The sequence below is a fragment of the Sebastes fasciatus genome, chromosome 19 (assembly GCF_043250625.1).
Source record: "Sebastes fasciatus isolate fSebFas1 chromosome 19, fSebFas1.pri, whole genome shotgun sequence".
Classification (NCBI taxonomy): domain Eukaryota; kingdom Metazoa; phylum Chordata; class Actinopteri; order Perciformes; family Sebastidae; genus Sebastes; species Sebastes fasciatus.
In genome coordinates, this window is record NC_133813.1 from 8,287,267 (window position 1) to 8,301,025 (window position 13,759).

Genomic DNA, 13,759 nt, shown 5'->3' on the forward strand with positions numbered 1-13,759 from the left:
ATCTGTTTCGCTGCTGCCCCCATCCACAGCAGTACGTTGCTTTGCTCCCTTGCGGTAACTCCTGTCTGTTTCTCTAAACTGAGGTTGTGCCGACCGTCATCTACTGTTGGTAATACACTGACTATGGATAAGTAACTCATACAACCCAGCTTCAAAATATCAGAACTATCCCTTTTAAAGCAGCATTTAGATATTGTCATTGAATCAAATGACACAGACCGGTGCATTACTATAAAAGAGAAGACTGCAGGCATTGCATTGGACACAACCTCCTCATATATGGGTTCATATCTTTCTTTTAGGTGAACTGGTGTACCAGGCGGCGTCTCCCGATGAGGGCGCCCTGGTGACGGCAGCCAGGAACTTCGGCTACGTGTTTTTGTCTCGCACGCAGGACACCATCACCATCATGGAGATGGAGCAGGAGAAAACCTACGAGATGTTGGCGCTGCTCGACTTCAACTCGGACCGCAAGCGGATGTCTATCATCTGTACGAGTGCACAGACACACACGCATACTAGTGCACATACAAACACGCGTCATTTCTGGTTATGTTTTAGTACTGTAGTTATAATTACAGAAACAATAAGTAGTGTCAAGCCAGGTGCTGAATGTGAAACACAAAGTTTAGGACTGAACTTGACTCAAGAATTCATAGCAAAGGCTGAAGACTCAAAACAATGACTGTCCCACCTCTGACCCTCTGTCTCTTTTCTCTCTCTCAGTGAAGTTCCCTGATGGTCGTATTCGTCTCTACTGTAAAGGTGCCGACACCGTCGTCTACGAGCGACTTTCCCCCAACTCCAAACACAAAGAAATTACCCAGACTGCTCTGGATGTGAGTTTGCATGGCTTTATTCTAGGGCTGTCAATCGATTTAAATATTTAATTGCGATTAATCACACATTTTTTTTATCTGTTCAAAATGTACCTTAAAGGGAGATTTGTCTTGTATTTAATACGGGAGTGGGCAAATATGCTTGCTCTATTCAAATATGTGTATATATTTATTATTGGAAATCAATTAACACAAAACAATGACAAATATTGTCCAGAAACCCTCACAGGTACTGCATTTAGCATAAAAAATGTGCTCAAATCATAACATGGCAAACTGCAGCCCAACAGGCAACAACAGCTGTCAGTGTGCTGACTTGCCTATGACTTGCCCTAAACTATGTGATTATCATAAAGTGGGCATGTCTGTCCGAGGGGAGACTCGTGGGTACCCATAGAACCCATTCTCATTCACATATCTTGAGGTCAGAGGTCAAGGGACCCATTTGAAAATGGTCCATGACAGTTTTTCCTCACCTAAGTTTGGAGCGTTACTTAGTCTCCTTGTTGACAAGCTAGTATGACATGTTTCTTTCATTTTCTAGTTTCATATGATACCAGTATCTTCACTGTAGCTTTAAAACTGAGCCCGCTACAACCTCTGAAAGATTGATTGCGTTAAAGAAATTAGTAGTTAAAACAAATTTGCATTAACGCGTTATTACTTTGACAGCCCTGCTTTATTCTCATTTGCACAGTTGTATACAGTCTGTCTTAGCACAGCGGACAGACGTATGTAGAAACCACGACATGCATGTACGTAGCTGTTTCTCTTGTTTATGCGGAAAGAAACACGGCCTGGTGTTTTGTGCTTCAGGTCTTTGCCAACGCGACCTTGCGGACACTGTGCTTGGCCTACAAAGACATCAGCAGAGACGAGTACGAAGCCTGGTCCAGGAAACACAAAGAGGCCCAGGTGGTTTTGACGGACAGAGACGGCGCCCTCGACCACGTGTACGAGCAGATCGAGAGCAACCTGATGGTGAGTGGAGAACAATTACACTGTAGTGGGACAAATAAATCAAAAATTAACTTTTTGAACTCTGTTCTGCTTAGCAGAATCAGCAGCTCTTTTTTGTGTTTTTTCTCCATTTTTCGGAAAATCTGTAAAAGTTACAAACAACAAGCCTCAGCCATATCTAACCAGCTGTATCCCTCTGTTCAGCTGATCGGGGCGACAGCCATTGAGGACAAATTGCAGGACGGAGTACCAGAGACCATCGCCAAACTGGCCAAGGCCGACATCAAGATCTGGGTCTTGACTGGAGATAAGAAAGGTACCATCACCTCTACAGAGAGGAGCCATACTGTTAGTGGACCTGTACTAATGTCATGATAATGAGGCTGTTAGAACCAAAGTCTCAATGAAAAGAACCTCGATCATTTTTATGTTATCGACTTATCTTACGATATATGGACATGGCCTCGATCATTTTACGTTAGCGGCTTATCGTACGATATATGGACAGGACCTCGATCATTTTACGTTAGCGGCTTATCGTACGATATATGGACATGGCCTCGATTATTTTACGTTTTCGACTTATTGTTTGATATATGGACAGGACCTTGATCATTTTACGTTAGCGACTTATCGTACGATATATGGACATGGCCTCGATCATTTTATGTTATCGACTTATCGTACCATATATGGACATGACCTCGATCATTTTACGTTAGCGACTTATCGTACAGTATATGGACATAGCCTCGATTATTTTACGTTATCGACTTATTGTACGATATATGGACAGGACTTCGATCATTTTACGTTAGCGACTTATCGTACCATATATGGACATGACCTCGATCTTTTTTGCGTTATGGACTGATCGTACGATGTATGGACATGACTTTGATCATTTTTACGTTAGCGACTTATTGTACGATATATGGACATGACCTTGATCATTTTACGTTATCGACTTATCGTACGATACACGTAAATGACCTTTGCTGACCTCGATATTGCCCGTTGTATTTACTTGCGTGTTTGTTTACATAAGAACGTCACCAACATTTTAGCCAACATGATGCCAGAATAAACAGCAGGGTTTTTCCTACCATTATAAAACTTGGGCATTGCGCAGACATTGCACATTTTTGAGTCAATTTTATTTTATTGTTTTGATTGTGTGGTTTTATGTTATTTATGTTTAATTTATTTTATTTCACAATTCCATTGTCTTAAGAAAAGTTCATTACTCTTTGGAAGGGTGTACTTGAATTATTATGCTATTATATTATCATTAAATCAGGGGCATAAAATTGTCTTCAAATGACAATCTGGTCTATCGCAATTATCTCTGGAACAATATATCGTCCAACAAAGGTGGATATCGCGACCGTACTAATAAGCGGAATCATCTGATAAAGACATTGTGCTGCTGTGGTATCAGCGATAATTAAAAAGTCTTGTGTCATGTTTTTTTCCTCTTAAGTTTTAATGTGTTTTAATCTGTCTCAACAGAAACGGCTGAAAACATTGGATTTTCTTGTTCGCTTTTGACAGACGACATGCAGATCCACTACGGAGAAGACGTCAAGTGAGTTTATTAAAATGTCAACGTCGATGTATGTATATAGGTCTAAGGCTTGAACGGCCAGTAGAGTGGAGCAGCGCGTCCCCTAGTGTCGTCTCCGGATCTGGTGGACATGAAGCGCTGGATTTAACATAATAGACATGACCACTGACTATTTGTGTAACAATTTGGCCACAAATTCACAGACTGACCATACACGGTGCAGCCATATACTCGGTTTCGACCGAGTCTTCTTCGCATTTGAATGGTTTTATCACAAGGGAAAAATGAGAACTAAACACACTGTACAACACTAGGAGACAGGTTTGTTGTTTCATGCTCTTGGTAAAACAAAACTCAAGATGCATTTGTTCATATTCATCACTGATCAAGTCAACCTGCCTTGGTTCGTCTGCCACTCCCTCCCTGCTTGTTGTATGCGTCACCTCAACATCGAGGATCTCATTCTGTTCTGTCTGTTGTTCCTGTGTCTCCAGTGTGAAGCTGGGAGTTCGTCAGGCCAACCGGAGAAGCGAGCCTCGAAATATCCGTCGCAGCAAAAAGAAACCTGCGGAGCCTTTCTTCCCCTCGCCGGGCAAAAACGCTCTCGTCATCACCGGAGGATGGCTTGTGAGTTCCATTCAAAATGAGGACACGTGATTCATTGTTGTATTTCGTCTTTATAGAATTTGAAATTTCAAAAGTGCAGCTAAAATGTAATCTTAAATTCTCATTTTCCAAACAGCTAACATGGTGGATTGTGCTGATATATATTTATTTTCTCAGAACGAGATTCTGTATGAAAAGAAGAAGAAACGCCGTCGCCTGCGTCTGCGTCTGCGTCGTCTGGGAAAGCGACCGCCTCCCAGCAACCCTCAGGACGGACAGCCGATGGACGACTGGGAGAAGGAGATGAGACAGGTACAGCTGAATAAATGCATAGAAGTGAGCTATGATTGCACGGCCAGTGCACCACAGAATGGTTTACATGACATGGTGGAACGTCTCTGCAGATTGACTTTGTGGACATGGCCTGCGAGTGCGAGGCGGTCATCTGCTGCCGCGTCACGCCGAAGCAGAAGGGGAACGTGGTGAGTTTGGTGAAGAAGTACAAGAAAGCCGTGACGCTGTCCATCGGCGACGGAGCCAATGACGTCAACATGATCAAGAGTAAGGACACGGACAAACTGTCCTCAGCATGTAACACATTCCAGCGACTCCGCTCTAATCTCTCTGTACCTCCAGCTGCAGACATCGGCGTCGGTATCAGCGGTCAGGAGGGGATGCAGGCCGTCATGTCCAGCGACTACGCCTTCGCTCAGTTCCGTTACCTGGAGCGCCTCCTGCTGGTGCACGGGCGCTGGTCCTACATCCGAATGTGCAAGTTCCTGCGTTTCTTCTTCTTCAAGAACTTCGCCTTCACACTTGTCCACTTCTGGTTCTCCTTCTTCAATGGATACTCGGCACAGGTCAGCAGCGAAGCAGCATTTGTCCTGATCATAAGTCATGTCATCTAAGGCCTAATTTAGTCCCAAATACTCAGATTTTCCTACACAATCCAGGTGTGGCGACACATAAAGTGTCTCAAAGTTAGTGAAATTCGAATTTGAATGAACTGGGCTGACTGTGATCATACATTTTATGGTAACCTGACCATTATATTATGATATTTCCTGCGTATACCTTAAATAATCTCGATTCAAAATCCACTTACTTGCTTTTTTTTCTGGAGCTGTCAACTGCATCTCATGGTCTCCTTTAGCGGAGGAAGTTGTTTGCTCAGTTCTCACGGAGTTGGCTCAGTTTACATTATTTTGTCATACTACTACGCTCCAAATTTAGGCTAATTTTAGTGAGGAAAAACTAGCATGGCCATTTTCAAAGGCGTTGTTTGACTTCTGACCTCAAGATATGTGAACGAAAATGGGTTCTATGGGTACCCACGAGTCTCCCCTTTGCTTGTCGCCTATCACAACTATGTGTGCAGAGGTGATCTGTAAGATGCCAGGGACCAAGACATACATTGAATATTTGTAACAGGAGAGACTTCAGAGATTAGCTCCAAAGCACACAGGAGCACACAGATTTAAGGCAATCAACTTTATTAGAAGACTAACGTTTCGACGCCAACTCATCGGAGTCAAACCGATTTGAGACTCACACATCACTTAAATAACTGATTCAGCAGAGGCTGGAAACATGGGGAGGGAACAATAAGACGCAGGTAGGCAGGGTAAACAATCATACATCATATAATAATAACAAAGAGAGAAGTAGATCTATAAATAGATGTTTGTGCATTGAATATTGTTCCCTGTCCGCAGATCACCTATGAAGACTGGTTCATCACTCTCTACAATCTCTGTTACAGCAGCTTACCCGTTCTACTAGTTGGACTAGTTGACCAGGTAAAAACAGACTTTGTTGTAGAATGGTACAGACAAAAGGTCACTGGCAGGTACATTAATGGTCTCTTTGCAAACTGTTAACATTTCAGTTTTTTTTACTCTGTATATTCATGGCAAAGTTATTAGTGCAGTTGGATGTACAGATTGATGTGAAAATAATGTGTAAGATATTAGCTAAGATGCAGGTTGATGTGTTAGGATTAGTTAGGCAAGAACAAAACTCTGTTAACTGTTACCTCTGCTTCCTCCTCCTCCTCCTCCTCCTCCTTCTTCCGCTGCAGGACGTCAACGACAAACTGAGCCTGAAATTCCCCAAACTCTACCTGCCCGGCCAGCAGGGGGCACTGTTCAACTACAAGACCTTCTTCTTGAGCTTATTCCACGGCATCTTCGTCTCACTCATCATCTTCTTCATCCCCTACGGAGCCTTCCTCCAGACCATGGGGCAGGACGGGGAGGCCCCCTCCGACTACCAGTCCTTCGCCGTCGTCACCGCCTCGTCGCTCATCTTTACCGTCAACCTGCAGGTTAGTCACTTTCAGTTTTAGGGGTAGTGAGGTGGTTCTAGCAGCCCTGTTAAAAACTACTATACTACATACTGTACATACATATAGTACATGCTGTAATAGCTTGGAGGTTAGATAACGCTCCAAATTTAGGCTAAATTTTGGCGAGGAAAACTGTCATGGCCATTTTCAAAGGGGTCAAAGGTGTATATATATATATACGTGTGTGTTCTGAATGATTATTTGAAGCACTGATTCAGAAATCCAGAGTACATATGACGCTGTCATTGTGGTTTTCCAACCTTAGAGCTATTCAAGGAGAAATTTAAGGGGAAAATTGGATTTAAGAGGTTTAGAAGTTGAATTTATTGTATGTGAACTGACCTTTGTTATCTCCTTCCCCTCTTGTTTGTCAGATCTCTCTGGACACCTCCTACTGGACCTTCGTTAACTGCTTCGCAGTGTTGGGCAGCATAGCCATCTACTTTGGCATCATGTTTGACATCCACAGTGCCGGGATCCACGTCATCTTCCCCTCGGTGTTCACCTTCACCGGTCAGTCACCGAACACTAACCACAGTGTGGCACAGTTTGCTGGCCTGTAAACCTGGAGAGTCTAATTTCCATCCAAGTATTGAAATGCTCCAGCTGTCTCTGGTGGAACTGGACGTCAGACCCCCGCTCTCATCACTCCTCTCTTAACGTGTATTTTTTGTGTTCGTAGGTGCGGCGTCAAACGCTCTGCGTCAGCCCTACCTGTGGTTAACCATCATCCTGACGGTGGGCATCAGCCTGCTGCCCATCATCTGCATCCAGTTCCTCTATAAAAGCATCTGGCCCTCTGTAGGAGATAAGGTGAGGTGAAAATGTAGATGTGACTTCTCACAATGTAATAACTGCACATAATCTACTAATTAAAATGTAACAAAAGCTCATAATGTAATAAAACCATGAGCGCAAAACGTAATGACAGTTTTTTGCACAATCTAATAAGTTATTACTAGAGCTGTCAAAGTTAACCCAATCATAACGCGTTAACGCAAAATCGTTTTAACGCCACTCGTTTTTTTTTAACGCAATCGATTCGGAGTTTGCAGCAGGATCAGTTTTAAAGCCAGAGTGGAGAAACTGGCATTATATGACAAACTTAGGCTAATTTTAGGCGTGCAAAAACTGGCATGGCCACTTTCAAATGGTTCCCTTGACCTCTGACCTCAAGATATGTGAATAAAATAATGATAATAATACAAAGTTTTATGAGCCAATTTTAAGCCAATTTGCGTTACTTGAGAAAAGATCTTTGAATTGAAATGGTCATGAAATGTAATTAGCTGAAACAGAAGTAACCATGTACGTCCTCTTTAACCACACAGCAGTGTTTCTCTAATGTGACCTGCTTATTTCCCGTCATCCCCCCAGATCCAGAGAAACAGGAAGAAGTACGAGATGGAGCTGCAAGAGGAGGAGAAGAAAAAGCCGCCAGCCTTCCAGCGCGGCCGGCGTTCCCGCCGCTCCGCCTATGCCTTCTCTCACTCCCGTGGCTACGCCGACCTCATCTCGTCTGGGCGGAGCATTCGACGGCGCCCGGCGGGCCGTGGCGGACCCCAGGACAGCATCAGGGAGGTTCCCCAGAGAGAGGCCGAAAACATCTGACGGAGCTGAGCGGGAGATGGAGAAAAACTGTAGATATTTGGGGAAGTTCGAGGAGCGCTTGGTTTTATCTTCATTTATATCTGTGGAGTCGCTGCTGAAGTGGTCAACATCACATAAACAACAGCCTGTTTGGAGTTTAAAGCGATTCAAGTGCCTTAGAGGGAGATAAACGAAAAGCGCTCCTAAAGTCGCTCTTTTTTTAGAAATGAAACGCGCCGCCTTCGCAGAAAGTCTTTGCTCCAGTCTGTGACTCCACTGCCTCCAGTTCCTCCTCTATGCACAGACTTTGTTAAAATGCAAATGAAAAAAAAGAAAAGCTCACCGACGAGACGACCGCCGTTACCGGGGTTTGACATCATGCAGCGACTGTGTGACTGACAATGTTGTTTAACTCAGGATTTTTTTTTTTAAAAACAAAAGCTTTATTTTTAGTCAGTTTGTCCCTGCTCACCACTACTGTGGCTGGATGTGGAGCCCTAACGTTATTTAATATGGTACCTTTTTTTGACATTCACAGTTTTAGCCCGATATCTGCAAGTGTTTTATTCAAATTTAAAAATATATATTCCGGTAAATTTGTCCGTTATCTCCATGAAATCAGACATCCGTTCGTTTTACTTCCATCCGTTGAGATGCTTATCCAAAGATTTTCCTTCACATTAAAACAATGGGCTAAAGCTAAACATGTCAAGGTATCCTCTTTTAATGTTTTATTATAAATAATGGTGGGATGTTACTATGCCAGGCTATGCAAGGTGGTCGGATGTTATAAAGTGTCTTAATTTAAAAATAACTTGTAAATAGTGTTGCTTCCTCCTCTGCTGCATCAAATGTCCCAAGTGTCCTTACAGATGGATGTTGTAGTCACTAATCTTTTAAATACCTCTTTCAAACCTGAATCCTAATATTATTTGTTACCTTTTGTCCTCTTGATTTGACCTAAGGTGCTGTAAACCCACTCTGTAGGGAACCTGCAAGGAGCTCCAGTTTGTCTTCCTTCAACAACAGTGTTTGCAGAATGTAAATTCAAGTGCTCCTTATATTCTAATGGGGAAAGAAACACAGCAAGGGGGGTTTAGGTTTATCTTCATTTGATTATCTCTTAGTAGTTTGTTCTTTTCTTTCCATTTCTTTTTTTTTTTAAATTTCTTGGAAATTAAATCATACGTTCCTTTAGTCATGAAAAATAATGTGTGTGTGTCGCAGGTTGTTTACAACGAACCCAAAGCAGATGTTTGTCTTTTTCCAGTCCTGTAATCAGATTTAGGATATCCTCTAAACAATGCTAAGCCAAAACTGACACATTCCTGTTCTGACTGTATCCCCTTCATGCTAGTGTTACTGTATGCAGATAATGTCTTTTTATTACTGAATGAATGGAGGCAGCAGATGAGGACTGCTACAGTTTGATCTCTGTCATATGATGGTATTTTATCACGTGGTTGTTAATAAAAGCCAAGGGCACATTTAGCAATCTGAAACGACTGTTTTTATTTTATTGTGGTGACTCATGCCTCTCATTACCTCCGCCAAGGCCAAAGGTTTTTGGCCACGAGGTTATGTTTTCACCGGCGTTGCTTTGTCTGTCTGTCTGTCTGTCTGTTAGCAGGATTACTCCAAAAGTTCGTGATGGATTTGAGTGACATTTTTTTGGAGGGGTGGAGTGTAGCACAATGAACAATCCATTCCAATCAGCCTGAGCATTAAGACCACTGGGTATAACACATGCGCAGTGTGACTGATGACGCGTTGATGACACATGACCCCGCCTTCTTCCTTCTTCGAGCAGAGAGATACGTGTGCGGGAGCTGCTGGCCGTCCGCGGTGAGAAAGAAAAAAGCGGTAGATGACGGGATGAGAGACAACGTAGTGTAACGTTATACAGAGAGAGGCATTCGCCGATACGTTACACGGAAACACACCGTGTTAATAAGCTGACCACCTTATGGTACCGCCAGCTGTGAGCTGTGATCTGTTTTTAAAGTCAGGCACCTTGGCGGAGGTCTGCGCTCTCCGAGTGCCATTCTAGTTTGATGTATGAATGTGGCGATTTAATTTAACGCGATTAGGTCAGGGTTATATTATTAAAAAGTACCTGAGTGTTAGGGGAGAGGTTTTTTTACAAAAAAAACTCCCACCGGTCGGGAGGAGTTAATCGGTCCTCGGTCCCCCCCGTACACCGCACGGCAAACGACACCGAAGCTGATATTCGGTTCAACTCTAAAATGAGTTGTGCGGCTCAAAATTCGGGCCTGAAACGGGCTAAAATGGTACAGTGTATAGCTAGCTGAAGTGACGTCAAAGATAACATCTGATAAATTGATGAATTAAAGTGATGTCATTGATGTGGAAGTGAGTTTATCAGACCTGTTTAGCTGATTAGCCATTACATAACTCAGCCAAATCTGTGACCAAACTGTCGGTGGTTGAGTTGCATTGTGGGTAATGTTTTGTAAATGAACTTTGAACTGTCCATCGTGAGTCCAACTACATTATAGGACTGTAATGGAGTACTCTTTGAATGGGCAGAATTGAAGAATTGAAACAAAACTGCAGTAAATCAAAGAGTCTCATTTCTTTTTTGTTAATGGCCTGACAGTCCTATCAACACTCTGCTTCCACACACAGTCAAGTTACTGTTAACCTACTTATGTTACACAGCTTTTCCAAGCAGACTAACCTGTATTGCTGAGAGGACTGGGTGTGGACATTATGGCAATATTCATATTTCAGTTGCTGTAGCCAATAAAGTTTTATGTACAGTACAATCTTTGCTCTATGTTGTAAAGGGGGCCTATAAACACAGTCAAAGTCCAAACCATTCATCTTCCAGGAACAAATCAAAGGCTGATCTGATAAGCCCTCTATCTTATGCTCTTAAATGCCTTTCAGTTGAAATATTACAGTCCAGACGTTCACTGTCTCTGAGAGGTGAAATGGCGCAGCGAGGAATTCAGATGGACGAGGAAAAACTCTGCTGTTCGATCTGTTTGGATCTACTGAAGGATCCCGTGACTATTTCCTGTGGTCACAACTACTGTATGAGCTGTATTAGAAGCCACTGGGATGAAGAGGATCAGAAGGGAATCTACAGCTGTCCTCAGTGCAGACTGCTCCTTGTACCGAGGCCTGTGCTGTTGAAAAACACCATGTTGGCAGATTTAGTGGAGGAACTGAAGAAGACAGGACTCCAAGCTGCTCCTGATGATCACTGCTATGCCGGACCTGGAGATGTGGCCTGTGATTCCTGCACTGGGAGGAAGCTGAAAGCTCTCAAGTCCTGTCTGCAGTGTCTGGTCTCTTACTGTGAGCAGCACCTCCAGCCTCACTATGAATCCCCCGCCTTTGAAAAACACAAGCTGGTCGACCCCTCCAAGAAGCTTCAGGAGAACATCTGCACTCGTCACAATGAGGTGATGAAGATTTTCTGCCGCACTGATCAGCAGTGTATCTGTTATCGCTGCTCCGTGGATGAACATAAAGGCCACGATACAGTCTCAGCTGCAGCAGAAATGACTGAGAGGCAGAAAGAGCTCGGGGCGAGTCGGCAAAAGATCCAGCAGAGAATCCAGAACAGAGAGAAAGATGTGAAGATGCTCCAGCAGGAGGTGGATGCTATCAATCACTCTGCTGATAAAGCAGTGGAGGACAGCGAGAAGATCTTCACAGATCTGATCCGTCTCATTGAGAAAAGAATCTCAGATGTGAAGCAGCAGGTCAGATCTCAGCAGAAATCTAAATTGAGTCGAGTCAAAGAGCTTCAGGAGAAGCTGCAGCAGGAGATCACTGATCTGAGGAAGAGAGACACTGAACTGGAGCAGCTGTCACACACAAAGGACCACACCCAGTTTCTACAGAACTATCCCTCGCCGTCAAATCTTGCTGTCACTAAAAAGTCATCCAGCATCAATATCCGTCCTGTGCGACACTTTGAGGATGTGACAGCAGCTGTGTCAGAGGCCAGAGATAAACTCGAGAAAATTCTTACTGAGCCCAAGACCATGGCTGATTTCTCACAGTATTCATGTCAAATCACACTGGATCCAGATACAGCAGACACACTGCTGTTATTATCTGAAGGGAACAGAAAAGCAACAGCGGGAACATCATTATTTAAAGAGGTGAGTATGTTATTTCAGTTAGCACTTGGTGGCCCAGGTTCATTCAGCAACATTGATAGTCTTCAGGTCCTGAGCAGAGAGAGTTTGACTGGACGTCATTACTGGGAGGTGGAGTGGAGTGGGCCTGTAGTTTCAGTAGCAGTCACATACGCACATATGAGAAGAGCAGTCTATGAAAGTGTATTTGGAAACAATGACAAGTCTTGGGCATTAGATTGTTCACGTTATCGTTATGAATTCAGACACAACAACATCAGAACTCCCATCCCAGGTCCTTGGTCCTCCAGAGTAGGAGTGTACCTGGATCACAGTGCAGGTATTCTGTGTTTCTACAGCGTCTCTGAAACCATGACTCTCCTCCACAGAGTCCAGACCACATTCACTCAGCCACTCTATGCTGGACTTTGGGTAGGTTATAGATGCACAGCTGAGCTCAAGTAGACAGAAATGATTAGGTGGATGGGGGAGATTCTGTTTATTTAAATAGATCTTTTCTTCATCTTTGCTGCTAGCCTCTCTTTGCTGTGATGTTTCTGCACTTCCCACTGATGACCTGATAATCATGACTCTGCTGTCTTCTACCTTCGATTTTCTGTTGATATTGTTTAAATGTTGGAACGTTTTGGTTGAATTAATAAGCATTTTCATTTTAGTTTTTGCCGTTAATATTAAAATGGTGACGATATACTGTATATTGAAAGAATCTTCTGTTAAAAGTATGAATCTAATTTGTTTCAAAATATTAACATAAATATAAAATAACAATACATTGAAAAAATGAAAACAGAAACGAAGTATAGTCTGACTGCAACATCCACATTATCTGGAACAATTCATTGATTAATCCATTACTGGATTGACAGGAAATGAATTTGCATCTATTTGGATAATCAATTAATTATTTATTGTATTGCATTGTTCAGTGTTTTTATTTTTACATTTTATAGACCAAACAATTAATCAATTAATTGAGAAAATAATCATCAGATTAATCAAATAATTGTAAATTGTAACCCTGATTCACATATTCACCAGAGTGTATAAAGTGTTATTGTGTTATTATGTTAAAGTGTTATTATGTCATTATCATTACTTTGATACTTGTTGGTTTTTCCCCCACAGTGATGACATGTTGGTTTAACAGACTGATTTTTGTTGAAGTGAATATGCAGATAGAAAGATAGAACCAGTCCTATACCAGGATTTACTGATTGTATGTGAACAAAATCCATCAATAAAGTTGATTTTCAAGTATTTCTTGTGAGTTCATTTAAGAACCTCTACTAGAGGTGCTGGAGAGAAGAGAAAAAGGGGTTTATTAATAAGCAGTTTTTCTCACTCAGGCCTGAAAAACAGGGACTGTAGTATTCTGTATACCTGCGCTGTTGTACTGTAAAAATAAAGAGCTGAAAAGTTAAAACTAAGAAATACAGATCAATGAGCAAAACAGCAGCAGCTCCTCCTGCAGTGACACTAACTAAGTCTGAATGAATAAAAACTACATAACCACAGTCTACCTGTACATTACACAACACTAACAACAATCCACTGGAGACTATTGTGAAGGCCACTCTCCCTAAAAATACAGACATAATAATGATAATAATGAATAATGATAAAAAAGGTTCATGGATATTTCACAACTGTTTAAGTCAGTTAAAATGGACAGATATAGAAAAACTGAGAACATCAAATAGTAGCTCTATTT

The 13,759-nt window shown here is 42.4% G+C and overlaps 2 protein-coding genes across 4 annotated transcripts in view; both read left to right on the top strand.

The window, feature by feature from the left end:
• Nucleotides 1-13,759, top strand: part of atp8b1 (ATPase phospholipid transporting 8B1) — a 50,822-nt gene that overhangs the window by 24,056 nt on the left and 13,007 nt on the right. For 2 of the 3 annotated variants that reach the window (XM_074616969.1, XM_074616970.1), the window contains exons 17-30: nucleotides 303-491; nucleotides 727-839; nucleotides 1,656-1,820; nucleotides 2,004-2,115; nucleotides 3,312-3,387; nucleotides 3,861-3,993; nucleotides 4,150-4,284; nucleotides 4,377-4,533; nucleotides 4,609-4,832; nucleotides 5,688-5,771; nucleotides 6,053-6,298; nucleotides 6,694-6,832; nucleotides 7,002-7,132; nucleotides 7,697-9,595. In XM_074616969.1, coding sequence (XP_074473070.1) covers nucleotides 303-491; nucleotides 727-839; nucleotides 1,656-1,820; nucleotides 2,004-2,115; nucleotides 3,312-3,387; nucleotides 3,861-3,993; nucleotides 4,150-4,284; nucleotides 4,377-4,533; nucleotides 4,609-4,832; nucleotides 5,688-5,771; nucleotides 6,053-6,298; nucleotides 6,694-6,832; nucleotides 7,002-7,132; nucleotides 7,697-7,930 — 2,138 coding nt within the window. In that variant the 3' untranslated portion in view covers nucleotides 7,931-9,595. The remainder of the gene's footprint in view (nucleotides 1-302; nucleotides 492-726; nucleotides 840-1,655; nucleotides 1,821-2,003; nucleotides 2,116-3,311; nucleotides 3,388-3,860; nucleotides 3,994-4,149; nucleotides 4,285-4,376; nucleotides 4,534-4,608; nucleotides 4,833-5,687; nucleotides 5,772-6,052; nucleotides 6,299-6,693; nucleotides 6,833-7,001; nucleotides 7,133-7,696; nucleotides 9,596-13,759) is intronic. The other variant, XM_074616971.1, reaches the window with a different exon arrangement.
• On the top strand, nucleotides 10,849-13,305 carry LOC141756930 (tripartite motif-containing protein 16-like). The gene has a single exon (XM_074616987.1). It carries the CDS (start codon nucleotides 10,867-10,869, stop codon nucleotides 12,490-12,492), a length of 1,626 nt encoding a protein of 541 aa, XP_074473088.1. The 5' UTR covers nucleotides 10,849-10,866; the 3' UTR covers nucleotides 12,493-13,305.

Bases quoted from the DNA above. Each gene is read 5' to 3' on its own strand.
- LOC141756930 (XM_074616987.1), top strand. From the start codon at position 10,867: ATGGCGCAGCGAGGAATTCAGATGGACGAGGAAAAACTCTGCTGTTCG.